At 44.0% G+C, this 27497-nt stretch overlaps 1 protein-coding gene across 1 annotated transcript; it reads right to left on the bottom strand.

Annotated features, from left to right (window-relative positions):
* Positions 1-12747: 12747 nt before the first annotated feature.
* Positions 12748-21141, bottom strand: LOC120036691 (NLR family CARD domain-containing protein 3-like). Its single transcript, XM_038983081.1, has 4 exons — positions 20888-21141; positions 19631-19866; positions 17708-19473; positions 12748-12933 (listed from the first exon to the last, which is right to left on the bottom strand). The coding sequence occupies exons 1-4, from the start codon at positions 20956-20958 to the stop codon at positions 12748-12750; spliced, it is 2259 nt and encodes a 752-aa protein (XP_038839009.1). The 5' UTR covers positions 20959-21141.
* Positions 21142-27497: the final 6356 nt, after the last annotated feature.

The raw sequence follows: 27497 nt of genomic DNA on the forward strand, positions 1-27497 counted from the left end.
GAGAGCAGGCGAGAGAGCATAGAGAGGCAGAGAGTGAGAGAGCAGAGAGAGAGAGCAGAGAGAGCAGAGAACAGAAAGAGAGAGATCAGAGAGAGCAGAGATGAGAGAGAGCAGCAGAGCAGAGAGAGAGAGCAGAGAACAGAGAGAAGAGAGAGAGCAGAGGGAGTGCGAGAGCAAAGAACAGAGAGAAAGCAGAGAGCAGAGAAAGCGGAGGAAGAGAGAGAACAGAGAGAAGAGAGAGCAGAGAGAGAGAGAGCAGAGAACGAGAGCAGAAAGAGAGAGAGCAGAGAGAGAGAGCAGAGAACGAGAGCAGAAAGAGAGAGCAGAGAACGAGAGCAGAAAGAGAGAGCAGAGAGAGAGAGGAGAGAGCAGAGAAAAGAGAAAGAGCTGCAGAGCAGAGAGAGAGAGAGAGCAGAGAGCGAGAGAGCAGAGAAAGATTAGAGAGCAGAGAGAGAACAGAGAGAGCAGAGAGAGAGAGCGCAGAGAGAGAGCAGAAAGCAGAAAGAGAGAAGAGAAAGAGGGAGAGAGCAGAGAGAGAGAGTGCAGAGAGCAGAGAGAGAAAGAGCAGAGAGCAGAGGGAGGGAGAGCAGAGAGAGCAGAGAGGGAGAGAGAGCAGGGGGAGGGAAAGAGAGAGCAGATAGCGAGAGAGCAGAGAGAGAGATCAGAGAGAGCAGAGAAAAGAGAGAACAGAGAGCAGAGAAAGCAGAGGGAGAAGAGAACAGAGAGAGAGCAGAGAGAAGGCTGAGTGAGCGGAGAGAGAGAGAGCAGAGCGAGAGAGGGAGAGAGCAGAGATAGAGAGCAGAGAGAAGAGCGAGGGCAGAGAGAGCAGGAAGAGTAGAGAAAAGAGAGAGAGCAGAGAACAGAGAGAGAGAGAGCAGAGAGACCATAGAGAGCAGAGGGAGAGAGCAGAGAAAAGAGAGAGCAGAGAACAGAGAGAGAGAAGAGAGAGGGCAGAGAGAGCAGAGAGAAAGAGCAGAGAGGGAGAGAGAGTAGTGGGAGAGAGAGAGAGAGAGAACAGAGAGAGAGAGCAGAAGGCAGAGAGAGAGAGCAGAGAGAGCAGAGAGGGCTGGAGAGAGCAAAGGGAGAGAGCAGAGAGGGCTGGAGAGAGCATAGAGCAGAGAGAGAGCAGAGAACAGAGAGAAGAGAGAGAGCAGAGAGAGCAGAGGGAGAGATAGAGCAGAGACAGAGAGAGCAGAGAACAGAGAGGGCAGAGAGAGCAGAGAACAAGAGCAGAAAGAGAGAAAGCAGAGAACGAGACCAGAAAGAGAGAGCAGAGAGAAGAGAGAGAGAGAGCAGAGAAAGCAGAGGAAGAGAGAGAGCAGAGAACAGAGAGAAGAGAGGGCAGGGAGAGAGCAGAAAGAGAGAGAGCAGAGAGAGATAGCAGAGAACGAGAGCAGAAAGAGAGAGGAGAGAGCAGAGAAAAGAGAAAGTGCTGCAGAGCAGAGAGAGAGCAGATAGAGAGAGCAGAGAGAGAGAGAACAGAGAGAGCAGAGAGAGAGAGCGCAGAGAAAGAGCAGAAAGAGAGAGAGAGAGAGTATAGAAAGAGGGAGAGAGAGAGCAGAGAGAGCAGAGAGGGAGAGAGAGCAGAGAACAGAGAACAGAGAGAGAGAGAAGAGAGAACAGAGAGACCATAGAGAGCAGAGGGAGAGAGCAGAGAAAAGAGAGAGCAGAGAACAGAGAGAGAAGAGAGAGGGCAGAGAGAGCAGAGTGAGAGAGAAGAGAGGGAGAGAGAGCAGAGAGAGCAGAGGGCAGAGAGAGCAGAGAGAGACAGCAGAGAGAGCAGAGGGAGCAGAGAGAGCAGAGTGAGCAGAGAGAGAGCAGAGCGTAGGCTGAGAGAGCAAAGAGAGAGAGCAGAGAGAGCAGAGAAGAGAGAGAGCAGCAGAGCAGAGAGAGCAGATAGCAGAGAGAGCAGAGAAAGAGCAGGGAGAGAGCAGAGAGAGCAGAGGGAGTGCGAAAGCAGAGAGCAGAGAGAAGAGAGAGCAGAGATTGAGCAGAGGGCAGAGAGAGAGCAGATAACGAGAGCAGAAAGAGAGAGAGCAGAGAGAGAGAGCAGAGAACGAGAGCAGAAAGAGAGAGCAGAGAAAAGGGAAAGAGCAGCAGAGCAGAGAGAGAGAGAGCTGAGAGGGAGAGAGCAGAGAGAGCAGAGAACGGGAGCAGAAAGAGAGAGAGCAGAGAGAGAGAGCAGAGAACGAGAGCAGAAAGAGAGAGGAGAGAGCAGAGAAAAGAGAAAGAGCTGCAGAGCAGAGAGAAAGCAGATAGAGAGAGAGAGAGCAGAGAGAGAACAGAGAGAGCAGAGAGAGAGAGCAGAGAGCAGAGAGAGCAGAGAAAAGAGAGAACAGCAGAGCAGAGAGAGAGCAGAGAGAGAGAAGAGAGCGAGAGAGAGCAGAGAGAGCAGAGCGAGCAGAGAGAGCGGAGAACAGAGAGAGGGCAGAGAGAGAGAGCAGAGAGAGAGCAGAGAAAATAGAGAACAGAGAGCAGAGAGAGCAGAGGGAGAGAGAGATCAGAGAACAGAGAGAGAGCAGAGAGCAGGCTGAGAGAGCAGAGAGAGAGAGCAGAGAGAGAGAGCAGAGAGAAGAGAGAGGGCAGAGAACAGAGAGAGAGAGCAGGAAGAGTAGAGAAAAGAGAGAGAGAGAGCAGAGAACAGAGAAAGAGAGAGAGCAGAGAACATATAGAGAGAGCAGAGAGAGCAGAGGGAGAGAGCAGAGAGAGCAGAGAACAGAGAGAGAGCAGAGAGAGAGAGAGAACAGAGAGAGAGCAGAGAGCAGGCTGAGACAGCAGAGAGAGTGAGAGAGCAGAGAAAAGAGAGAGAAGAAGAGCATAGAGAGCAGAGGGAGAGAGAGAGCAGAGAGAAAGAGCAGAGAGAGCAGAGCAGAGAGCAGAGGGAGAGAGAGAGAGTAGAGAGAGCAGACAGCAGAGAGAGAGAGCAGAGTGAGAGAGGGCAGAGAGAGCAGAGAGAGAACAGAGAGTGCTGAGAGAGCAGAGAGAGAGAAAGCTGAGAGAGCAGAGCATAGAGAAAAGAGAGAGAGAGAGCACAGAGCAGAGAGCAGGGAGAAAGAGCAGAGAGAGAGCAGAGAGAGCAGAGGGCAGAGATAGACAGCAGAAAGAGCAGAGGGAGAGAGAGAGAAGAGAGCAGAGTGAGAGAGAACAGAGAGGGCAGAGAGAGAGCAGAAAGAGAGCAGAGAGAGAACAGAGAGTGCTGAGAGAGCAGAGAGAGAAATTGAGAGCAGAGAGAGTGGAGAGCAGAGAAAGCAGAGAGAGCAGAGAGCAGGCTGAGAAAGCAAAGAGCTAGTGAGAGAGCAGAGAGAGAGAGAGAGAGGTGGCAGAGAGAGCAGAGAGGAGAGAAAAGAGAGAGCAGAGAGAGCAGAGGGCAGAGAGAGAGAGAGCAGAAAGAGAGAGAGAGCAGAAAGAGAGAGAGAGATAGAAGAGAGAGGGCAGAGAGCTGAGAACAGAGAGAAGAGAGAGCAGAGAGAGAGAGAAGAGAGAGCAGAGAAAAGAGAGAGCAGCAGAGCAGAGAAAGAGAGCAGAGAGGGAGAGAGCAGAGAGAGCAGAGAAAGCAGAGAGGGAGAGAGCAGAGAGGGAGAGAGCAGAGAGGGAGAGAGCAGAGAGGGAGAGAGCAGAGAGCAGAGAGAGAGCAGAGAGAGAGTGCAGAGAGAAGAGAGCGCGAGAGAGTGAACTCGGTTACTATAGTAACCCTGCATCACAACACCCTGTTGCTATAGTAACCCTGCATCACAACACTCTGTTGTACAATTTGTTTAATTCAATTCCACATATTTAATTGTTTGTATTTAATTTCATGTTTGTTTCATGTTTCAACCAGTCGCAGGTTAACGTCAACCTGACAGAGGAAACGTAACATCAATAACCAAACTGTTTTCACAATTAACATGCTTTTCTTGTTTCAAGTATGTTTTATTATGAAAAGTACAATATATCCTGTATACTTGTACAACTATGGAGCGTATGTCCATATATATATATATATATATATATATATATATATATAAAATTATTACATTGGTATTTTAACGGTGTTATTGTCACAATTATAGGAAGACACGCATGTGTGTATGTGTCCCGTGTGTCCACTGTGTGTGTGTGTGTGTGTGTCTCCAGTGTGTGTGTATCTGTCCAGTGTGTGTGTGTGTCTGTGTCCAGTGTGTCTGTGTGTCCAGTGTGTGTGTGTGTGTGTGTGTGTCCAGTGTGAGTGTGTGTGTCCAGTGTGTGTGTGTGTCCAGTGTGTGTCCAGTGTGTGTGTGTGTGTCCAGTGTGTGTGTATCTGTCCAGTGTGTGTCCAGTGTGAGTGTGTGTGTACAGTGAGTGTGTGTCCAGTGTATGTGTGTGTGTCCAGGTGTGTGTGTGTCCAGTGTGTGTGTGTCCAGTGTGTGTCCAGTGTGTCTGTCCAGTGTGAGTGTGTGTGTGTGTGTCCAGTGTGTGTGTGTGTGTCCAGTATGTGTGTGTTTCCAGTGTGTGTGTGTGTGTGTCCAGTGTGTCTGTGTCCAGTGTTTCCAGTGTGTGTCCAGTGTGTGTGTGTGTGTGTGTGTGTTCAGTGTGAGTGTGTGTGTCCAGTGAGTGTGTGTGTGTGTCCAGTGTGTGTGTGTGTGTCCAGTGTGTGTGTGTCCAGTGTGTGTGTGTTTCCAGTGTGTGTGTGTGTGTGTCCAGTGTGTGTGTGTCCAGTGTGTGTGTCCAGTGTGAGTGTGTGTCCAGTGTGTGTACGTGTGTGTGTGTGTCCAGTGTGTGTGTATCTGTCCAGTGAGTGTGTGTGTGTGTCCAGTGTTTGTGTGTGTGTGTGTGTCCAGTGTGTGTGTGTGTGTGTCCAGTGTGTGTGTGTATGTGTCCAGTGTGTGTGTGTGTGTGTGTGTGTGTGTGTGTCCAGTGTGTGTGTGTCCAGTGTGTGTGTGTGTGTGTGTCCAGTGTTTCCAGTGTGTGTGTGTGTGTCCAGTGTGTGTGTGTGTGTGTGTGTCCAGTGTGTGTGTGTGTGTGTGTCCAGTGTGTGTGTGTGTGTGTGCCCAGTGTGTGTGTGTGTGTGTGTCCAGTGTGAGTGTGTGTCCAGTGTGTGTACGTGTGTGTGTGTGTGTGTGTCCAGTGTGTGTGTGTGTGTGTGTGTCCAGTGTGTGTGTGTGTGTGTGTGTCCAGTGTGTGTATGTGTGTGTTTCCAGTGTGTGTGTGTGTCCAGTGTGTGTGTGTGTGTCCAGTGTGTGTGTGTGCCCAGTCTGTGTGTGTGCCCAGTGTGTGTGTGTGTGTGTGTGTGTGTGTGTGTCCAGTGTGAATGTGTGTGTGTGTCCAGTGAGTGTGAGTGTGTTTCCAGTGTGTGTGTGTGTGTCCAGTGTGTGTGTGTGTTTGTGTCCAGTGTGTGTGTGTGTATGTGTGTGTTTCCAGTGTGTGTGTGTGTCCAGTGTGTGTGTGTCTGTGTCCAGTGAGTGTGTCCAGTGTTTCCAGTGTGTGTGTGTGTCCAGTGTGTGTGTGTGTATCTGTCCAGTGTGTGTGTGTGTGTGTGTGTGTTCAGTGTGAGTGTGTGTGTCCAGTGTGAGTGTGTGTGTGTGTGTGTCCAGTGTGTGTGTGTGTGTGTGTCCAGTGTGTGTGTGTGTGTGTGTGTGTGTGTGTGTGTGTCCAGTGTGAGTGTGTGTCCAGTGTGTGTACGTGTGTGTGTGTGTGTGTCCAGTGTGTGTGTGTGTGTGTGTGTGTGCCCAGTGTGTGTGTGTGTGTGTCCAGTGTGTGTGTGTGTCCAGTGTGTGTACGTGTGTGTGTGTCCAGTGTGTGTGTGTATCTGTCCAGTGTGTGTGTGTGTGTGTTCAGTGTGAGTGTGTGTGTCCAGTGTGAGTGTGTGTGTGTGTGTGTGTGTCCAGTGTGAGTGTGTGTCCAGTGTGTGTACGTGTGTGTGTGTGTCCAGTGTGTGTGTGTGTGTGTGTGCCTAGTGTGTGTGTGTGTGTGTCCAGTGTGAGTGTGTGTCCAGTGTGTGTGTGTGTGTGTGCCCAGTGTGTGTGTGTGTGTGTCCAGTGTGAGTGTGTGTGTCCAGTGTGTGTACGTGTGTGTGTGTGTGTGTCCAGTGTGTGTGTGTGTGTGTGTCCAGTGTGTGTGTGTGTGTGTGTGTCCAGTGTGTGTGTGTGTGTGTGTGTGTGTCCAGTGTGTGTATGTGTGTGTGTCCAGTGTGTGTGTGTGTCCAGTGTGTGTGTGTGTCCAGTGTGTGTGTGTGTCCAGTGTGTGTGTGTGTCCAGTGTGTGTGTGTGTGCGTGTGTGTGTGTCCAGTGTGAATGTGTGTGTGTGTGTGTGTGTTTGTGTCCAGTGTGTGTGTGTGTATGTGTGTGTTTCCAGTGTGAGTGTGTTTCCAGTGTGTGTGTGTGTGTCCAGTGTGTGTGTGTGTGTGTTTGTGTCCAGTGTGTGTGTGTGTATGTGTGTGTTTCCAGTGTGTGTGTGTGTCCAGTGTGTGTGTGTGTGTCCAGTGTGTCTGTGTCCAGTGAGTGTGTGTGTGTGTCCAGTGTTTCCAGTGTGTGTGTGTGTCCAGTGTGTGTGTGTGTGTGTCCAGTGTGTGTGTGTGTCCAGTGTGTGTGTGTGTATCTGTCCAGTGTGTGTGTGTGTGTGTGTGTGTTCAGTGTGAGTGTGTGTGTCCAGTGTGAGTGTGTGTGTGTGTGTGTCCAGTGTGTGTGTGTGTGTGTGTGTGTGTGTGTGTGTGTCCAGTGTGTGTACGTGTGTGTGTGTGTGTCCAGTGTGTGTGTGTGTGTGTGCCCAGTGTGTGTGTGTGTGTGTGTCCAGTGTGAGTGTGTGTCCAGTGTGTGTACGTGTGTGTGTGTGTGTCCAGTGTGTGTGTGTATCTGTCCAGTGTGTGTGTGTGTGTGTGTGTGTGTGTTCAGTGTGAGTGTGTGTATGTGTGTGTTTCCAGTGTGTGTGTGTGTGTGTTTCCAGTGTGTGTGTGTGTCCAGTGTGTGTGTGTGTTCAGTGTGTATGTGTGTGTCTAGTCTGTGTGTGTGTCCAGTGTGTGTGTGTGTGTGTGTGTGTCCAGTGTGTGTGTGTGTGTGTCCAGTGTGAGTGTGTGTCCAGTGTGTGTACGTGTGTATCTGTCCAGTGAGTGTGTGTGTCCAGTGTGTGTGTGTGTGTGTGTGTGTTCAGTGTGAGTGTGTGTGTCCAGTGTGAGTGTATGTGTGTGTCCAGTGTGTGTGTGTGTGTGTCCAGTGTGTGTGTGTCCAGTGTGTGTGTGTGTCCAGTGTGTGTGTATCTGTGTATCTGTCCAGTGTGTGTGTGTGTGTGTGTGTGTGTGTGTGTGTGTGTGTGTTCAGTGTGAGTGTGTGTGTGTGTGTCCAGTGTGAGTGTATGTGTGTGTCCAGTGTGTGTGTGTGTCCAGTGTGTGTGTGTGTGTGCCCAGTGTGTGTGTGTGCCCAGTGTGTGTGTGTGTGTGTGTGTGTGTGTCCAGTGTGTGTGTATCTGTCCAGTGAGTGTGTGTGTGTGTGTCCAGTGTGTGTGTGTGTGTGTGTGTGTGTCCAGTGTGTGTGTGTGTGTGTGTCCAGTGTGTGTGTGTGTGTGTCCAGTGTGTGTGTGTGTGTGTGTCCAGTGTGTGTGTGTCTGTCCAGTGTGTGTGTGTCTGTCCAGTGTGAGTGTGTGTGTGTGTGTGTGTGTCCAGTGTGTGTACGTGTGTGTGTGTGTCCAGTGTGCCCAGTGTGTGTGTGTGTGTGTGTGTGTCCAGTGTGAGTGTGTGTCCAGTGTGAGTGTGTGTACGTGTGTGTGTGTGTGTCCAGTGTGTGTGTGTGTGTGTGTGTGTGTGTGTGTGTGTCCAGTGTGTGTATGTGTGTGTTTCCAGTGTGTGTGTGTGTCCAGTGTGTGTGTGTGTCCAGTGTGTGTGTGTGCCCAGTGTGTGTGTGTGCCCAGTCTGTGTGTGTGCCCAGTGTGTGTGTGTGTGTGTGTGTCCAGGTGAGTGTGTGTACGTGTGTGTGTCCAGTGTGTGTGTGTGTGTGTGTGTGTCCAGTGTGTGTGTGTGTGTGTGTGTGTGTCCAGTGTGTGTATGTGTGTGTTTCCAGTGTGTGTGTGTGTCCAGTGTGTGTGTGTGTCCAGTGTGAGTGTGTGCCCAGTGTGTGTGTGTGTGTGTGTGTGTACCTCTGAGTGTGTGTGTGTGTCCAGGTGAGTGTGTGTGTGTGTGTCCAGTGTGTCTGTGTCCAGTGTGTGTGTGTGTGTCCAGTGTGTGTGTGTGTGTGTGTGTGTTCAGTGTGAGTGTGTGTGTCCAGTGTGAGTGTATGTGTGTCCAGTGTGTGTGTGTGTCCAGTGTGTGTGTGTGTGTGTCCAGTGTGAGTGTGTGTACGTGTGTGTGTCCAGTGTGAGTGTGTGTGTGTGTCCAGTGTGTGTGTGTGTCCAGTGTGTGTGTGTGCCCAGTCTGTGTGTGTGCCCAGTGTGTGTGTGTGTGTGTGTGTGTGTGTGTGTGTGTCCAGTGTGAGTGTGTGTGTGTGTCCAGGTGAGTGTGTGTGTGTGTGTCCAGTGTGTCTGTGTCCAGTGTGTGTGTGTGTGTCCAGTGTGTGTGTGTGTGTGTGTGTGTGTGTGTGTGTGTGTGTTCAGTGTGAGTGTATGTGTGTCCAGTGTGTGTGTGTGTCCAGTGTGTGTGTGTGTGTCCAGTGTGAGTGTGTGTACGTGTGTGTGTCCAGTGTGTGTGTATCTGTCCAGTGAGTGTGTGTGTGTGTCCAGTGTTTGTGTGTGTGTGTGTCCAGTGTGTGTGTGTGTGTGTCCAGTGTGTGTGTGTGTGTGTGTGTGTGTGTGTGTGTCCAGTGTGTGTGTGTGTGTGTCCAGTGTGTGTGTGTCTGTCCAGTGTTTGTGTGTGTGTGTGTGCAGTGTGTGTGTGTGTGTGTCCAGTGTGTGTGTGTGTGTGTGTCCAGTGTGTGTGTGTCTGTCCAGTGTGTGTGTGTCTGTCCAGTGTGAGTGTGTGTGTGTGTGTGTGTGTGTGTGTGTCCAGTGTGTGTACGTGTGTGTGTGTGTCCAGTGTGCCCAGTGTGTGTGTGTGTGTGTGTGTGTCCAGTGTGAGTGTGTGTCCAGTGTGAGTGTGTGTACGTGTGTGTGTGTGTGTCCAGTGTGTGTGTGTGTGTGTGTGTCCAGTGTGTGTGTGTGTGTGTGTGTGTCCAGTGTGTGTATGTGTGTGTTTCCAGTGTGTGTGTGTGTCCAGTGTGTGTGTGTGTCCAGTGTGTGTGTGTGCCCAGTGTGTGTGTGTGTGCCCAGTGTGTGTTTGCCCAGTGTGTGTGTGTGTGTGTGTGTGTGTGTGTGTCCAGTGTGAGTGTGTGTGTGTGTCCAGGTGAGTGTGTGTGTGTGTGTGTGTCCAGTGTGTCTGTGTCCAGTGTGTGTGTGTGTCCAGTGTGTGTGTGTGTGTGTGTGTTCAGTGTGAGTGTGTGTGTCCAGTGTGAGTGTATGTGTGTCCAGTGTGTGTGTGTGTCCAGTGTGTGTGTGTGTGTGTCCAGTGTGAGTGTGTGTACGTGTGTGTGTCCAGTGTGTGTGTATCTGTCCAGTGAGTGTGTGTGTGTGTCCAGTGTTTGTGTGTGTGTGTGTCCAGTGTGTGTGTGTGTCCAGTGTGTGTGTGTGTGTCCAGTGTGTGTGTGTGTGTCCAGTGTGTGTGTGTGTGTGTCCAGTGTGTGTGTGTGTCCAGTGTGTGTGTGTCTGTCCAGTGAGTGTGTGTGTGTGTGTGTCCAGTGAGTGTGTGTGTGTGTCGGTGTGTGTGTGTGTGTTCGTGTCCAGTGTTTGTGTGTCTGTCCAGTGAGTGTGTGTGTGTGTGTGTCCAGTGAGTGTGTGTGTCCAGTGTTTGTGTGTGTGTGTGTCCAGTGTGTGTGTGTGTGTGTGTGTCCAGTGTGTGTGTGTGTCCAGTGTGTGTGTGTCTGTCCAGTGTGTGTGTGTCTGTCCAGTGTGTGTGTGTGTGTGTCCAGTGTGTGTGTGTCTGTTCAGTGTGAGTGTGTGTGTCCAGTGTGTGTGTGTGTGTGTGTGTCAGGTTATTATTTCAGGGACACTGAGGAGTCAACATCATAAACCCTAAACCCTGGATAGAGGGGCTCAGTGAATGTGGAGGTGAATGTGATCAGGTGGGTCAGTGTGTCAGAGGAGGCTCTATAGAAGGACAGAGTGCCGGCTGGCCAGTCCAGATACACTCCTACTCTGTGGGAGCTGGAGGAGCGGACGTCTATGGCAGTCTGATTCTTATTGTGCCTGGCAGTGTAACTGTTGTCATAGCAGATCAGACTCCAGGACTTGTCATTCCATCCAAGACAACAGTCATCACCCCCTCCTCTCCTGCTGATTCCTTTATATGTCACTCCTATACCAGCCCCTCCCCCACTCCACTCTACCTCCCAGTAACAGCGCCCAGTCAGACCCTCTCTACACAGCACCTGTCTACAGTCCTCAAATCTCTCTGGGTGATCAGGATACGGCTGCTTCTCTCTCCTACATGTCACCTTTCTGTTCTCCTCAGACAGAGAGAGGTGTCTGTTTACTGTGTTTGGGTCCAGTGTGAGATCACAGACATCTGATGGATGAAACCAGACACAATATTAGAAATCATCATCATTCACATTAGAATGTTAACTCACTTTTCACTAATTCATTTAATGTAGATGTTTCTAGGTATCAAAAGGAGAAGTTTAGGTAACTTGAGACTTGTTGAATGATCATATGTTATACTGTCTGGTAATATAAAACACACTTATTCACATTAATTACACACACACACACACACACACACACACACACACACACACACACACACACACACACACACACACAGTCAAAGCAACTCTTTGTAAACGCTGGTGTCCCTGATTTCTGCTTCTGTAGAACTACAGCTGATATTTAATATGACCAAGTAAGTAATGATGGTGGTCTTTGACTTTGACTTAACTTGAATTAAGACTTATTCTTAGTCATATTCTTCACAGCAGTCAACACTCACATTTTCTAAGCCCAGGTTTCATTCTGTTCTCTCCACCATGTTCCACACTGTAGCGGTAAGCAGAAGAACAGACAGTCATTGAGGGATACACCTGAACTCACACACACACACACACACACACACACACACACACACACACACACACACACACACACACACACACACACACACACACACACACTGGACACACACACAGTCAGCATATAACTTTGTCCAAGTGGTGGTAAGAATGTTTGTCTTAACCAGCCTGATAAGTCAAACATGTCTGATATGAACATTGACATAAACCCTCTACATACTTGAGGTTCTCCAGTCTGCAGTGTGGATCCTCCAGTCCAGCAGAGAGCAGTCTGACTCCTGAGTCTCCTGGGTGATTGTAGCTCAGATCCAGCTCTCTCAGGTGTGAGGGGTTTGACCTCAGAGCTGAGACCAGAGAAGCACAGCCTTCCTCTGTGACTAGACAGCCTGACAGCCTGCAAAGAGTCAAATCATATTAAAATCACACTGATATTCTTTGTGGTGAAAATAGTGGCAGTATATTTTTCAACATATTCAGATATATCAGAGTCCTGAAAGCTGCCACATCTATTCATAAATTAATGTATCATTATTATAAATGACAAATTATCAAAGTATTGCTTGCAGATAGAAAAATGTATAGTACAAATATTTGAGTAGACTGACCAGACCAGTTTAAAAAGCAGTATCAGTCAGAAGACAGACAGTGAGGTATCAGATTTAGATTGTATTGAGTAAACAGTCCACACTATACATAATACTGACCTCAGAGTCTCCAGTTTACAGTGGGGATTCCCCAGTCCAGCAGAGAGCAGCTTCACTCCTGAATCCTTCAGGTCATTGTTACTCAGATCCAGCTCTCTCAGGTGTGAGGGGTTTGAACTGAGAACTGAGGCCAACACTTTACAGGATGTGTCTGTGAGTTTACAGCCAGTGAGTCTGCCAACACAGAAGAAATACAATGACAGACAGGTTGTATTAAAATGTTACGCTTAGCTTTCCCTGCCTACACTGTAACCCGTACACTAATAATGTGTATATCGTACATTCATGGTTCAATGCTACAACATTTCTGATCAGTTTGTAGTTTAAGAGTTTTCAGCTGATAGAAAGTTTATTCAGCCAATGAAAATACTGTTGTAACTACACACAGTAAAGTTTGGTCTGAGGGATAGTCACATGGGTATTTACAGAGCCAGTCAGCCAATGAAAATACTGTTGTTCCGACATACAGTAAAGTTTGGTCTGAGGGATAGTCACATGATTACTTACAGAGCCAGTCAGCCAATGAAAATACTGTTGTTCCGACATACAGTAAAGTTTGGTCTGAGGGATAGTCACATGATTACTTACAGAGCCAGTCAGCCAATGAAAATACTGTTGTTCCTACATACAGTAATGTTTGGTCTGAGGGATAGTCACATGATTACTTACAGAGCCAGTCAGCCAATGAAAATACTGTTGTTCCTACATACAGTAAAGTTTGGTCTGAGGGATAGTCACATGGGTAGTTACAGAGCCAGTCAGCCAATGAAAATACTGTTGTTCCTACATACAGTAATGTTTGGTCTGAGGGATAGTCACATGATTACTTACAGAGCCAGTCAGCCAATGAAAATACTGTTGTTCCTACATACAGTAAAGTTTGGTCTGAGGGATAGTCACATGGGTAGTTACAGAGCCAGTCAGCCAATGAAAATACTGTTGTTCCTACATACATTAAAGTTTGGTCTGAGGGATAGTCACATGGGTAGTTACAGAGCCAGTCAGCCAATGAAAATACTGCTGTAACTACAATTTATTTTGGTGTGCGATATTTACATGAATACTTACAGAGCTTTCCTGCAGCCTCTCACAGCTGGGACCAGTCTCCTACGACCCTCCTCTGATGTCTTGTATTCCTTCAGGTTAAACACATCCAGAACCTCCTCTGATATCTGCAGCATGTAGGCCAGCGCTGAACAGTGAGCATGTGTGAGGTTTTTGGATCTGTTCTCTGACCTCAAGTACGCTTGGATTGTAAATCATGACCCATCTTGAGTTGGGCTCTGGGATGGTGCAATTGTTGAGAAAGTGAGCTTATGGTTGTGTGGGGGTAAGGGCTGAGTGTGTGTGGGTGTATGTGTGTATCCCACAACTGTTGCGAAGGAAGAAGTAAAAGATGTTAGGGACAATAGAGGATGATCCACAGATATATATAATACAAATCGAGGTGAGGGCAATGGAAATGCATATGGTAATTGATCTTCTTCAATTCGGTAAATGGCACTGTATGCTCTTTTCAAAGAATGGATCCCAGTCGGTTCAGGGCTATGGGATACAGGGGGTCGAGGGTGGTCTACCGGGCATTGGGATGACAAGCCATCTCGAGATGAGGCCTTTTAGCGGGTGGAATAGTAGGGACCAATTGGAGGTTTACTTAGTAGAAATGCAAATATCATGGTACAACTATATAGACACTCAATCATTATGTTACTTTTTAATAGTACGTTTACAAAAATATATTCTGATTAAAAGAATGAAAGGTGTGTCTCATTATGGTAAGTGGTGAAATAAGTATAGCCAGTTACAATTGTAATGGCTTAGCAGATAATAAGAAAAGACGATCAGTATTTACCTGGCTAAAAGAGAAGGATTATAATATCTATTGTTTACAGGAAACCCATTCAACAGTTTTAGATGAAGTTTTGTGGAAAAAGAACTGGGGGGGCAAAATATATTTCTCCCATGGGCAAAGAAATTCAAAAGGGGTGATGGTTTTAATTAACAATAATTTTGATCCAAATGTGCAAATTGTCCAAACAGATCCTCAAGGTAGATGGATTATTTTAAATATGTTATTGGACAATAAACAAATATGGCTTGTTAACCTATACGGTCCGAATAATGATGATCCAAGCTTCTTTGAAAATATATATAAGAATTTATCAACTCTACAAGCAACACTAGACTCTATTATTATAGTGGGAGATTTTAATACGGTCTTAAATACCTCTATAGACCGGAAAGGAAATCACACTACAAACTATCACCCTCAGGCACTTAAGGAAATCATGAATGTCATGGATATATTGGAATTAGTGGATATATGGAGACTTAAATACCCTGATTTAGTGAGATATACATGGCGGAGGCTGAATCAAGCTAGTCGTATTGACTACTTTCTTATACCATTCTCTCTGGCACCAAAAGTTAAAAAAGTGTTGATAGGGGACAGAATGCGGTCGGATCATCACATAATTGGCATATATATTTCTCTTACAGAATTTCCACGTGGGCGAGGATATTGGAAATTTAATCAAAGTCTACTAGATGATAAATTGTTTAGAACTAGGACAGAAGATTTTATAACTGACTTTTTCAGACATAACATAGGTACAGCAGATCCCCATATTGTATGGGACACTTTTAAGTGTGCCTTTAGAGGCCATGCAATTCAGTACTCATCTATAAAACAAAGGGAATTTAGATCAAAAGAGTCCATATTAACAAAGGAAATTGAAGGACTAACAGTACAGTTAGATAGCAATAAAAACAGTACCATAGAGGCACAGAATAAGTTAGAGGAAAAACAAAAAGAAATGGAGGAACTTATTCAAGAAAGATCCAGTGTAATATATTATAAAAATAAAGCGAACTGGATGGAATATGGGGAAAAATGCACCAAATTCTTTTTCAATCTTCAATATAGAAATGCTACCAAAAAAAATGTATTAAAACTTGTTACAAATGATGGAGTCACGCATGATTCACCAAATGATATTTTGAAAGAGGAAGTAAAGTACTTTAAGAATATGTTTTCGTTTCAGGCTCCTCCATCTCCACTAACTGAAACTAATTGTATGGATTTTTTTCCTATTAATAATGTAAAATTAACATCTGTACAGAAAGACTCATGTGAAGGCCAAATTACAGAGGAGGAACTGCTTGATGCAATTGGGGCCTTTAAGGATGGGAAAACTCCAGGGCTGGATGGCATACCAGTGGAAGTATACAAAACTTTTTTTGATATACTCAAAGGACCATTATTAGCTTGTTTTAACCACTCCTATATAAATGGTAGATTATCAGACACGCAACAAGAAGGTCTGATATCGTTATTACTGAAACAGGACCCAAGTGGTATATATAAAGATCCAGTCCAATTAAAAAATTGGAGACCTCTTACACTTCAGTGTTGTGATGCAAAAATCCTAGCAAAATGCTTGGCGCATAGAATAAAAAAAGTTTTGTCAGATATTATTCATCCTAATCAGACAGGTTTTTTACATGGACGATACATTGGAGATAATATAAGGCAAGTACTGGAAACAATAGAACACTATGAAATATCGGGGACACCAGGTCTGGTTTTCATAGCTGATTTTGAAAAGGCTTTTGATAAAGTACGACTGGAGTTTATATATAAATGCCTAGAATATTTCAATTTTGGGGAATCTCTTATAAAATGGGTTAAAATTATGTATAGTAACCCTAGGTGTAAAATAGTAAATAATGGCTACATCTCAGAAAGTTTTAAACTATCTAGAGGAGTAAAACAAGGTTGTCCACTATCGGCATATCTATTTATTATTGCCATCGAAATGTTAGCTGTTAAAATTAGATCAAACATTAATATTAATGGATTAGAAATCCGTGGCTTAAAAACTAAGGTGTCATTGTACGCTGATGATTCATGTTTTCTTTTAAAACCACAACTAGAGTCTCTCCACGGCCTCATAGAGGATCTAGATACCTTTGCTATCCTCTCTGGATTAAAACCAAATTATGATAAATGTACCATATTACGTATTGGATCACTAAAAAATACACATTTTATATTGCCATGTAGTTTACCAATTAAATGGTCTGACGGAGATGTGGACATACTCGGTATAAAAATCCCAAAAGAAAGAAATGATCTCACTCCAATAAATTTTTATAGAAAGTTAGCAAAAATAGATAAGATCTTGCTACCATGGAAAGGAAAATACTTGTCTATTTGTGGAAAAATCACCCTGATTAACTCTTTAGTCATATCACAGTTTACCTATTTGCTTATGGTTTTGCCTACACCTAGTGACCTGCTTTTTAAATTATATGAACAAAAAATATTCCATTTTATTTGGAACGGCAAGCCAGATAAAATTAAAAGGGCCTATTTATATAACGAATATGAATTCGGAGGGCAGAAATTATTAAATATTAAAGCATTAGACCTCTCACTAAAGGCATCAGTCATACAAAAGTTATACTTAAATCCAAACTGGTTCTCTAGTAAATTGGTACGAATGTCTCATCCTATGTTCAAGAAGGGCCTTTTTCCCTTTATTCAGATTGCACCTGCTCACTTTCGGTTGTTTGAAAAGGAAATAATCTCCAAAATATCCTTATTTTTTAAACAAGCCTTAGAAAGTTGGTTGCAATTTCAGTTTAATCCACCTGAAAGGACGGAACAAATAGTACAACAAATATTGTGGTTAAATTCAAATATAATAATTGATAAAAAAACTGTATTTATCGAAGAAATGTTTAAAAAAGGTATAATTTTTGTGAATGATATCATAAATAGGACTGGTGGAGTTATGTCACACATGCAGCTAACACAGACATATGGAAATGTCTGCTCTACCCAAAATTACAACCAATTAATTGCAGCATTACCACAAAAATGGAAGAGGCAAGTAGAAGGGGAAAAAAGTAAGGAACTTGTATGTCGGCCCTATATTAAAGAACATAAATGGTTAAAGAAAAGTGTGATAAATAAAAACATATACCAATTTCATTTAAGGACCAAAAAACTGACAGCTGTGCCATATAAATTACAAAATAGTTGGGAAGAGATTTTCGATGTACCCATTCCATGGCACATGGTTTATGAATTGATACGCAAAACAACGCCGGATTCAAAACTTCGAATTTTTCAATTTAAATTACTGTACAAAATTCTTGCAACTAATAGAATGTTATATATATGGGGTATACAATCTTCCCAGCTCTGCAGATTCTGTTGTGAGGAGGCAGAGTCATTAGATCATTTATTTTGGTATTGTCCATATGTAGCTCGTTTTTGGTCACAGGTCCAGGAATGGCTGAAGAATTGCAACATTTGCCTAGAACTAACGCTACAGATAGCAATACTGGGGGATTTGAAAAGCCATAGTCAATCAATCAATAATATAATAATTATTTTAGCAAAAATGTTTATTTTTAATTTACAATCTGTAGAAGCTATGAGAATAGGAAGGTTCAAATCTTTTGTGAAGCATCACAGCACAGTTGAAAAATATATGGCAAATAAAAATCCGAAATGGATGATGTTGGAAGATAGATGGGAAGGGTTGAGTGGAACTGAAGGGTGGGACTAATAACAAGATAAACAATGTAGGGCATACGGGATCTGTGAAATGTGTATAGGTGCGGAGCTTTTGTGAAATAGCACAGTTACAAGTGGAAATAAAATTGGATGGACAACAGAAATAGAGGAAGGACTAAGAACAAACAAGAGAGAACTATTATAAAGTAGTCTGTGTCTGTAAAATAGGTATAAGATGTATAAATTGAAGGTAAAAGCAGAAGTGTTTATTAGTTTACTCCAATTGGGGGAGCGGTGGTAGGGTTGCGGGATATAATAATAAAGGTATATTCTTTAAAAAAGTATGTATGTCTATATAGGTATGTGTATGTATATATGTATATATGTATGCATGCGTGTATGGATATATATATTTACCCAAAAAAATATGGGGGATTGGAAATGATGCAGACAATTACATTGGAAGCAACATTCTTTCCGCAATATTAAGCTGATCCACCCCCCAAAAAAAATAATAAAAAATAAATAAATAAATAATAAAAAAAAAATAATAAAAAATAAAAAAAGTACGCTTGGATTTCCTCCTGTACAGAATGGTCTTTCATCTCTATCAGACAGTGGAAGAGATTGATGCACCTCTCAGGGGAGACGTTCTTCCTCTGCATCACCTTAAGGGATCGGATTGTTTTCTGGACGCTCTCTGGACTGCTTTCTGTCTGTGTCACCAGACCTCGTAGGAGTTTCTGATTGGACTCCAGTGACATGCCATGAAGGAAGCGGACAAAAAGGTCCAGGTGTCCAGTCTTACTCTCCAAGGCTTTATCCACGGTCCTCTTCAGCAGCTCATGCAAGGTTAGCTCTTCAGACGCACCTCTAGACTTTCTCTTGAGGAAGGGCTTCAGTGCATCCATGTTCTTGGTTGTGTAACAATGGTACATGTAGACAGCCGAGAGAAACTCCTGAATGCTCAGATGAACTAAGCAGTACACCACTCTCTGAAATAACACAGACTCTTCTTTAAAGATTTGTGTGCACACTCCTGAGTACACTGAGGCTTCTTTGACATCAAGGCCAGCCTCTTTCAGGTCTTCTTCATAGAACATGAGATTACCCTTCTCCAGATTTTCAAACGCCAGCTTCCCCAGCTTCAGAATAATTTCCTTATCTGACTCCATGAGCTCCTCTTGATCCATCTCATCTCTTCCATGATACTTCTGGTTCTTCAGGCTGGTCTGAATGAGCAGGAAGTGTATGGACATCTCAGTCAGAGTCGTGGGCATCTCTCTCCTCTTGTCTGTACTCAACATGTGTTCAAGGACTATTGCAGAAATCCAACAGAAGACTGGCATGTGACACATGATGTGGAGGCTCCTTGATGTCTTTATGTGTGAGATGATTCTGCTGGCCAGGTCCTCATCCCTGAATCTCTTCCTGAAGTACTCCTCCTTCTGTGGGTCATTGAACCCTCGTACCTCTGTCACCTGGTCAACACACTTAGGGGGGATCTGATTGGTTGCTGCTGGTCGGGAGGTTATCCACAGGAGAGCAGAGGGAAGCAGATTCCCCTTGATGAGGTTTGTCAGCAGAACATCAACAGATGATGTCTGGGTGACATCATACACTGTTTCGTTGTGCTGGAAATCCAATGGAAGTCTGCTTTCATCCAAACCATCAAAGATGAACATGGCTTTACAGGCAGTGAGTTTCTTTGCATTGCCTATGTCTAGTTCTGTGTGGAAGTAATTTAAAAGTTTGAGAAGACTGTACTGGCGATCTTTGATCAAGTTCAGCTCCCGGAAAGGAAGCACAAATATGATGTCCACATCTTGGTTTGCCTTCCCTTCAGCCCAGTCTAGGATGAACTTCTGCACAGAGACAGTTTTTCCGATGCCAGCGATGCCCTTCGTCAGCACAGTTCTGATGCTTCTCTCTTGGCCAGGTAAGGGTTTAAAGATGTCATTGCAGTGGATTGCTGTGTCATGTGAGGTTGGCGTCCTGGATGCTGTCTCTAGCTGCCACACCTCATGTTCATTGTTAACCCCTTCACTCTCTCCTTCTGTGATGTAGAGCTCTGTGTAAATCCTGTTGAGGGGAGTTTGGTTCCCTGCTGTTTCGATGCCTTCTATCACACATTCATACCTCCTTATCAGACTGTCTTTATGGTTTACTATAGCTCTCCGCAGACTGTCTTTATGGTTTACTACAGCTCTCCGCAGACTGTCTTTATGGTTCACTACAGCTCTCTGCAGGCTGTCATCCACTACAAGGGAAGAGGAAAAAGGACAGAGACACATTCATTGACAGGATGAAATGTGGGCCTTCCACAACTACAGTAACTGACATGATCTAATATTATTGTTGTTAACACTTAATCATGTTGAGGAAATAACTTAGCACAGGTCTGCAGGTGTTCTTACTGTTTTCAGAGCCTCTTGCATCATTGGGTTCAGTCAGGTGCTGTAGTACAGGACGTGTTCTGGATCTCTTTCTACACTGAGGACAGTCATAGTCTCCTGAAGGAGCAGGTTTCTCCCAGTATCTGGTGATGCACTGTCTGCAGAACCTGTGTCCACAGGTGATAGAGACTGGATCCCTCAGAACCTGCTGACACACTGCACACCTGGACTGATCCTCTGGCAGAGTAGACCATCCACTACAGAGATAAAGGAGAGAGAGATACTGATCCTCTAACAGAGTAGACAATCCACTACAGAGATAAAGGAGAGAGAGAGATACTGATCCTCTAGAGATACTGATCCTCTAACAGAGTAGACCATCCACTACAGATATAAAGGAGAGAGAGAGATACTGATCCTCTAACAGAGTAGACCATCCACTACAGAGATAAAGGAGAGAGATACTGATCCTCTAACAGAGTAGACCATCCACTACAGAGATAAAGGAGAGAGAGATACTGATCCTCTAACAGAGTAGACCATCCACTACAGAGATAAAGGAGAGAGAGATACTGATCCTCTAACAGAGTAGACCATCCACTACAGAGATAAAGGAGAGAGATACTGATCCTCTGGCAGAGTAGACCATCCACTACAGAGATAAAGGATAGAGAGATACTGATCCTCTAACAGAGTAGACCATCCACTACAGAGATAAAGGAGAGAGATACTGATCCTCTAACAGAGTAGACCATCCACTAAAGAGATAAAGGAGAGAGAGAGATAACTGATCCTCTGGCAGAGAAGACCATCCACTACAGAGATAAAGGAGAGAGAGAGATACTGATCCTCTAACAGAGTAGACCATCCACTACAGAGATAAAGGAGAGAGAGAGATACTGATCCTCTAACAGAGTAGACCATCCACTACAGAGATAAAGGAGAGAGAGAGATACTGATCATCTAACAGAGTAGACCATCCACTACAGAGATAAAGGAGAGAGAGATACTGATCCTCTAACAGAGTAGACCATCCACTACAGAGATAAAGGAGAGAGAGATACTGATCCTCTAACAGAGTAGACCATCCACTACAGAGATAAAGGAGAGAGATACTGATCCTCTAGCAGAGTAGACCATCCACTACAGAGATAAAGGAGAGAGATACTGATCCTCTAACAGAGTAGACCATCCACTACAGAGATAAAGGAGAGAGAGAGACATCTTGAACATTCTCAAATTACACATTACAACAACAACAAAAATGTGGTGACGTACCTTCGGTCAAAGGTAACTGATCCAGCACCACTGGAATTAACAGGACGATCCATAGAGAAGTCACTGTTCATAGACAGACAGATGGGAACAGTATACTGTGCTGTCTGAGTGTGGTAGAAGCCTCTGGAATGAATAACATGTCCACAATGCCATTACTAGAATGTTAGATTCTTCACAGACCAGTGTGCCTCAGACCAACGACCCCGTTCAAAGACACTTCAATAGTTTGATTTGCTCATTCACCCTCTGAATGGCACACATACACAATCCATGTCTCAGCTGTCTCAAGGCTTGACGCTAATTATTTAACCTGTAACCTCCCCTTCATCTACACTGACTGAAGTGGATTTAACAAGTGACGTCAATAAGGGATCATAGCTTCACCTGGATTCACCTGGTCAGTCTACGTCGTGGAAAAAGCAGATGATCATAATGTTTTGTCCACTCAGTGTCTTCAAATATGTGACATAAACAACAAATGATAAGCAGATGCTTTACAGCATATACTCAGACACACCAAATACATCTGGTTTCAGATCCTGAAGAATCTCCTCTTCAACAGTAATATCATCATTTCTGACCAGTATTTGACCTGGGGTCAAAGGTCGCTGATCCATCGCTAAAATAAATCAGACGTTTCATAGAGAAGTCACTCTTCATGGACAGATGACTGGGAACTGGAGAGACTGGTCTCTGGAGAGACTGAGTTTGGTTGGAGATTCTGGAAAACATAATGAATCACCTTGAAACTACATCATAAAATATATCAACATTATATATCAATAGATTATATACATTACATAAAGCATTAAAATATATCAACATTATATATCAATAGATAACATACATTATATAAAGCATTAAACTATATCAACATTATATATCAATAGATAACATACATTACGTAAAGCATTAAAATATATCAACATCATATATCAATAGATTATATACATTATATAAAGCATTACAATATATCAACATTATATATCAATAGATAAAATACATTATATAAAGCATTAAAATATAGGCCATTATATATCAATAGATAACATACATTACATAAAGCATTAAAATATATCAACATTATATATCAATAGATAACATACATTATATAAAGCATTAAAATTTAGGCCATTATATAAAGCAACAAACAAAATAAGTGTAAAAAACATTAACACCCTCCTAATATTGAGTCGTCACACTGATTCACTTCATCTCAGTTCCACTTTAATCCTTCAGAGTCTATTGATGCAAATACTTTATAATATGTCTATATATACAGTACCAGTCAAACAGTAACACAATAAATCAACAATAATGAGACTATAAGGAGTACCAGTACTGAGTCAATGTGCAGGGGTACCAGGTAGTTGAGGTAATAATGAGACTATAAGGAGTACCAGTACTGAGTCAATGTGCAGGGGTACCAGGTAGTTGAGGTAATAATGAGGCTATAAGGAACACCAGTACTGAGTCAATGTGCAGGGTACCAGGTAGTTGAGGTAATAATGAGACTATAAGGAGTACCAGTACTGAGTCAATGTGCAGGGTACCAGGTAGTTGAGGTAATAATGAGACTATAAGGAGAACCAGTACTGAGTCAATGTGCAGGGGTACCAGGTAGTTGAGGTAACAATGAGACTATAAGGAGTACCAGTACTGAGTCAATGTGCAGGGTACCAGGTAGTTGAGGTAATAATGAGACTATAAGGAGAACCAGTACTGAGTCAATGTGCAGGGCTACCAGGTAGTTGAGGTAATAATGAGACTATAAGGAGTACCAGTACTGAGTCAATGTGCAGGGTACCAGGTAGTTGAGTTAATAATGAGACTATAAGGAGTACCAGTACTGAGTCAATGTGCAGGGGTACCAGGTATTTGAGGTAATAATGAGACTATAAGGAGTACCAGTACTGAGTCAATGTGCAGGGGTACCAGGTAGTTGAGGTAATAATGAGACTATAAGGAGAACCAGTACTGAGTCAATGTGCAGGGGTACCAGGTAGTTGAGGTAATAATGAGACTATAAGGAGTACCCGTACTGAGTCAATGTGCAGGGGTACCAGGTAGTTGAGGTAATAATGAGACTATAAGGAGAACCAGTACTGAGTCAATGTGCAGGGTACCAGGTAGTTGAGGTAATAATGAGACTATAAGGAGTACCAGTACTGAGTCAATGTGCAGGGTACCAGGTAGTTGAGGTAATAATGAGACTATAAGGAGTACCAGTACTGAGTCAATGTGCAGGGGTACCAGGTAGTTGAGGTAATAATGAGACTATAAGGAACACCAGTACTGAGTCAATGTGCAGGGTACCAGGTAGTTGAGGTAATAATGAGACTATAAGGAGTACCAGTACTGAGTCAATGTGCAGGGGTACCAGGTAGTTGAGGTAATAATGAGACTATAAGGAGTACCAGTAATGAGTCAATGTGCAGGGTACCAGGTAGTTGAGGTAATAATGAGACTATAAGGAGTACCAGTACTGAGTCAATGTGCAGGGTACCAGGTAGTTGAGGTAATAATGAGACTATAAGGAGAACCAGTACTGAGTCAATGTGCAGGGGTACCAGGTAGTTGAGGTAACAATGAGACTATAAGGAGTACCAGTACTGAGTCAATGTGCAGGGTACCAGGTAGTTGAGGTAATAATGAGACTATAAGGAGAACCAGTACTGAGTCAATGTGCAGGGTACCAGGTAGTTGAGGTAATAATGAGACTATAAGGAGTACCAGTACTGAGTCAATGTGCAGGGTACCAGGTAGTTGAGGCAATAATGAGACTATAAGGAGTACCAGTACTGAGTCAATGTGCAGGGGTACCAGGTAGTTGAGGTAATAATGAGACTATAAGGAGTACCAGTACTGAGTCAATGTGTAGGGGTACCAGGTAATTGAGGTAATAATGAGACTATAAGGAGTACCAGTACTGAGTCAATGTGCAGGGGTACCAGGTAGTTGAGGTAATAATGAGACTATAAGGAGAACCAGTACTGAGTCAATGTGCAGGGGTACCAGGTAGTTGAGGTAATAATGAGACTATAAGGAGTACCCGTACTGAGTCAATGTGCAGGGGTACCAGGTAGTTGAGGTAATAATGAGACTATAAGGAGAACCAGTACTGAGTCAATGTGCAGGGTACCAGGTTGTTGAAGTAATAATGAGACTATAAGGAGAACCAGTACTGAGTCAATGTGCAGGGTACCAGGTAGTTGAGGTAATAATGAGGCTATAAGGAGTACCAGTACTGAGTCAATGTGCAGGGGTACCAGGTAGTTGAGGTAATAATGAGACTATAAGGAGTACCCGTACTGAGTCAATGTGCAGGGGTACCAGGTAGTTGAGGTAATAATGAGACTATAAGGAGTACCAGTACTGAGTCAATGTGCAGGGGTACCAGGTAGTTGAGGTAATAATGAGACTATAAGGAGTACCAGTACTGAGTCAATGTGCAGGGGTACCAGGTAGTTGAGGTAATAATGAGACTATAAGGAGTACCAGTACTGAGTCAATGTGCAGGCGTACCAGGTAGTTGAGGTAATAATGAGACTATAAGGAGAACCAGTACTGAGTCAATGTGCAGGGGTACCAGGTAGTTGAGGTAATAATGAGACTATAAGGAGTAACAGTACTGAGTCAATGTGCAGGGTACCAGGTAGTTGAGGTAATAATGAGACTATAAGGAGTACCAGTACTGAGTCAATGTGCAGGGGTACCAGGTAGTTGAGGTAATAATGAGACTATAAGGAGTACCAGTACTGAGTCAATGTGCAGGGTACCAGGTAGTTGAGGTAATAATGAGACTATAAGGAGTACCAGTACTGAGTCAATGTGCAGGGTACCAGGTAGTTGAGGTAATAATGAGACTATAAGGAGAACCAGTACTGAGTCAATGTGCAGGGTACCAGGTAGTTGAGGTAATAATGAGACTATAAGGAGTACCAGTACTGAGTCAATGTGCAGGGTACCAGGTAGTTGAGGTAATAATGAGACTATAAGGAGTACCAGTACTGAGTCAATGTCCAGGGGTACCAGGTAGTTGAGGTAATAATGAGACTATAAGGAGTACTAGTACTGAGTCAATGTGCAGGGGTACCAGGTAGTTGAGGTAATAATGAGACTATAAGGAGTACCAGTACTGAGTCAATGTGCAGGGGTACCAGGTAGTTGAGGTAATAATGAGACTATAAGGAGTACCAGTACTGAGTCAATGTGCAGGGTACCAGGTAGTTGAGGTAATAATGAGGCTATAAGGAGTACCAGTACTGAGTCAATGTGCAGGGGTACCAGGTAGTTGAGGTAATAATGAGACTATAAGGAGTATCAGTACTGAGTCAATGTGCAGGGGTACCAGGTAGTTGAGGTAATAATGAGACTATAAGGAGTACCAGTACTGAGTCAATGTACAGGGTACCAGGTAGTTGAGGTAATAATGAGACTATAAGGAGTACCCGTACTGAGTCAATGTGCAGGGGTACCAGGTAGTTGAGGTAATAATGAGACTATAAGGAGTACCAGTACTGAGTCAATGTGCAGGGGTACCAGGTAGTTGAGGTAATAATGAGACTATAAGGAGTACCAGTACTGAGTCAATGTGCAGGGGTACCAGGTAGTTGAGGTAATAATGAGACTATAAGGAGTACCAGTACTGAGTCAATGTGCAGGGTACCAGGTAGTTGAGGTAATAATGAGACTATAAGGAGTACCAGTACTGAGTCAATGTGCAGGGGTACCAGGTAGTTGAGGTAATAATGAGACTATAAGGAGTCCCAGTACTGAGTCAATGTGCAGGGGTACCAGGTAGTTGAGGTAATAATGAGACTATAAGGAGTACCAGTACTGAGTCAATGTGCAGGGGTACCAGGTAGTTGAGGTAATAATGAGAATATAAGGAGTACCAGTACTGAGTCAATGTGCAGGGGTACCAGGTAGTTGAGGTAATAATGAGGCTATAAGGAGTACCAGTACTGAGTCAATGTGCAGGGGTACCAGGTAGTTGAGGTAATAATGAGACTATAAGGAGTACCAGTACTGAGTCAATGTGCAGGGGTACCAGGTAGTTGAGGTAATAATGAGACTATAAGGAGTACCAGTACAGAGTCAATGTGCAGGGGTACCAGGTAGTTGAGGTAATAATGAGACTATAAGGAGTACCAGTACTGAGTCAATGTGCAGGGGTACCAGGTAGTTGAGGTAATAATGAGACTATAAGGAGTACCAGTACTGAGTCAATGTGCAGGGGTACCAGGTAGTTGAGGTAATAATGAGACTATAAGGAGTACCAGTACTGAGTCAATGTGCAGGGGTACCAGGTAGTTGAGGTAATAATGAGACTATAAGGAGTACCAGTACTGAGTCAATGTGCAGGGTACCAGGTAGTTGAGGTAATAATGAGACTATAAGGAGTACCAGTACTGAGTCAATGTGCAGGGGTACCAGGTAGTTGAGGTAATAATGAGACTATAAGGAGTACCAGTACTGAGTCAATGTGCATGGGTACCAGGTAGTTGAGGTAATAATGAGACTATAAGGAGTACCAGTACTGAGTCAATGTGCAGGGGTACCAGGTAGTTGAGGTAATTGAGGTAATATGTACATGTAGGTAGGGGTAAAAGTGACTAGGCAATCAGGATAGAGATTACATCTCCCATTCCAGGGAGTACACACACACACACACACACACACACACACACACACACACACACACACACACACACACAGGGAGGGAATGTGGTGTTTGCTAAATATTGTTTTAGGACTTTGAAAATGGACATAAGGATTAGCCTATGGATTATGAAAGCAACAAAAATAAATGGTAAAATGGGAGAGGAGAAATGACTAGAGACAGTGTTGTTTAACTCACTGACCATGACCCATGAGTTCTTCTTACCTTTGTTCAGTAGAAAAGTCTCCCTCTCTAAACTGTATAGGTAGATCCATAGACCAGTCACTCTTCATGGACACACAGCTGGGAACAGGGGAGGCTGGTCTCTCCTGCTTGATTGGACTTCAACACAACAGAGACAAACATTACATCTCTCATCTACTCTGAGCTCAGATGGGGAAACATAAGAACAGTTTCATTCCAAAAAGCTATATATCCATTTTCAGAAATGTTAGTAAATTAGCTTTTATTGTTTAAAGAAGTTATGTTTATGCTAAGTTATGTTTATGTTTTTGCTAAATGAGATGTCACGTGGGTACCTGCTTCTATAAACCAATGAGGAGATGGCACATGGGAACCTGCTTTTATAAACCAATGAGGAGATGGCACGTGGGTACCTGCTTCTATAAACCAATGAGGATATGAAACGCGAACTGCGTCACAAATAGAACTGACTTCTAGACGCTCGTTGGCGCGCGCGAGCAGTGTGTCATTTTTAATAACGAAATTCATTTAGCGACGCGAGCGTTGTAGTCAGCCCCGCTAAAAGGCTGGTGTCGTTACTCTGCCTTCTCCGGGGGCATGTTGAGGTAAATTTACTAACCGGGAGGGTTGAATTATGTAATTTATTGGAGGGCTGGAAAACGCACTCTCGATGTTGTTTACTCGCAATATCAGATATTAAGATGTGTTTTATAATGAATGTTTACTGAGGTTGAGGCTCTG

Source organism: Salvelinus namaycush, unplaced genomic scaffold (assembly GCF_016432855.1).
Source record: "Salvelinus namaycush isolate Seneca unplaced genomic scaffold, SaNama_1.0 Scaffold1439, whole genome shotgun sequence".
Lineage (NCBI taxonomy): Eukaryota > Metazoa > Chordata > Actinopteri > Salmoniformes > Salmonidae > Salvelinus > Salvelinus namaycush.

Excerpts from the sequence above, each read along its gene's own strand:
- LOC120036691 (XM_038983081.1), bottom strand. The coding sequence starts at position 20,958 with ATGAACAGTGACTTCTCTATGGATCGTCCTGTTAATTCCAGTGGTGCT. Across the intron at positions 19,867-20,887 it reads TCAGTTACCTTTGACCGAAG|TGGATGGTCTACTCTGCCAG; the intron begins GTACGTCACCAC and ends TTATCTCTGTAG. Across the intron at positions 19,474-19,630 it reads TGCAAGAGGCTCTGAAAACA|TGGATGACAGCCTGCAGAGA; the intron begins GTAAGAACACCT and ends CTTCCCTTGTAG.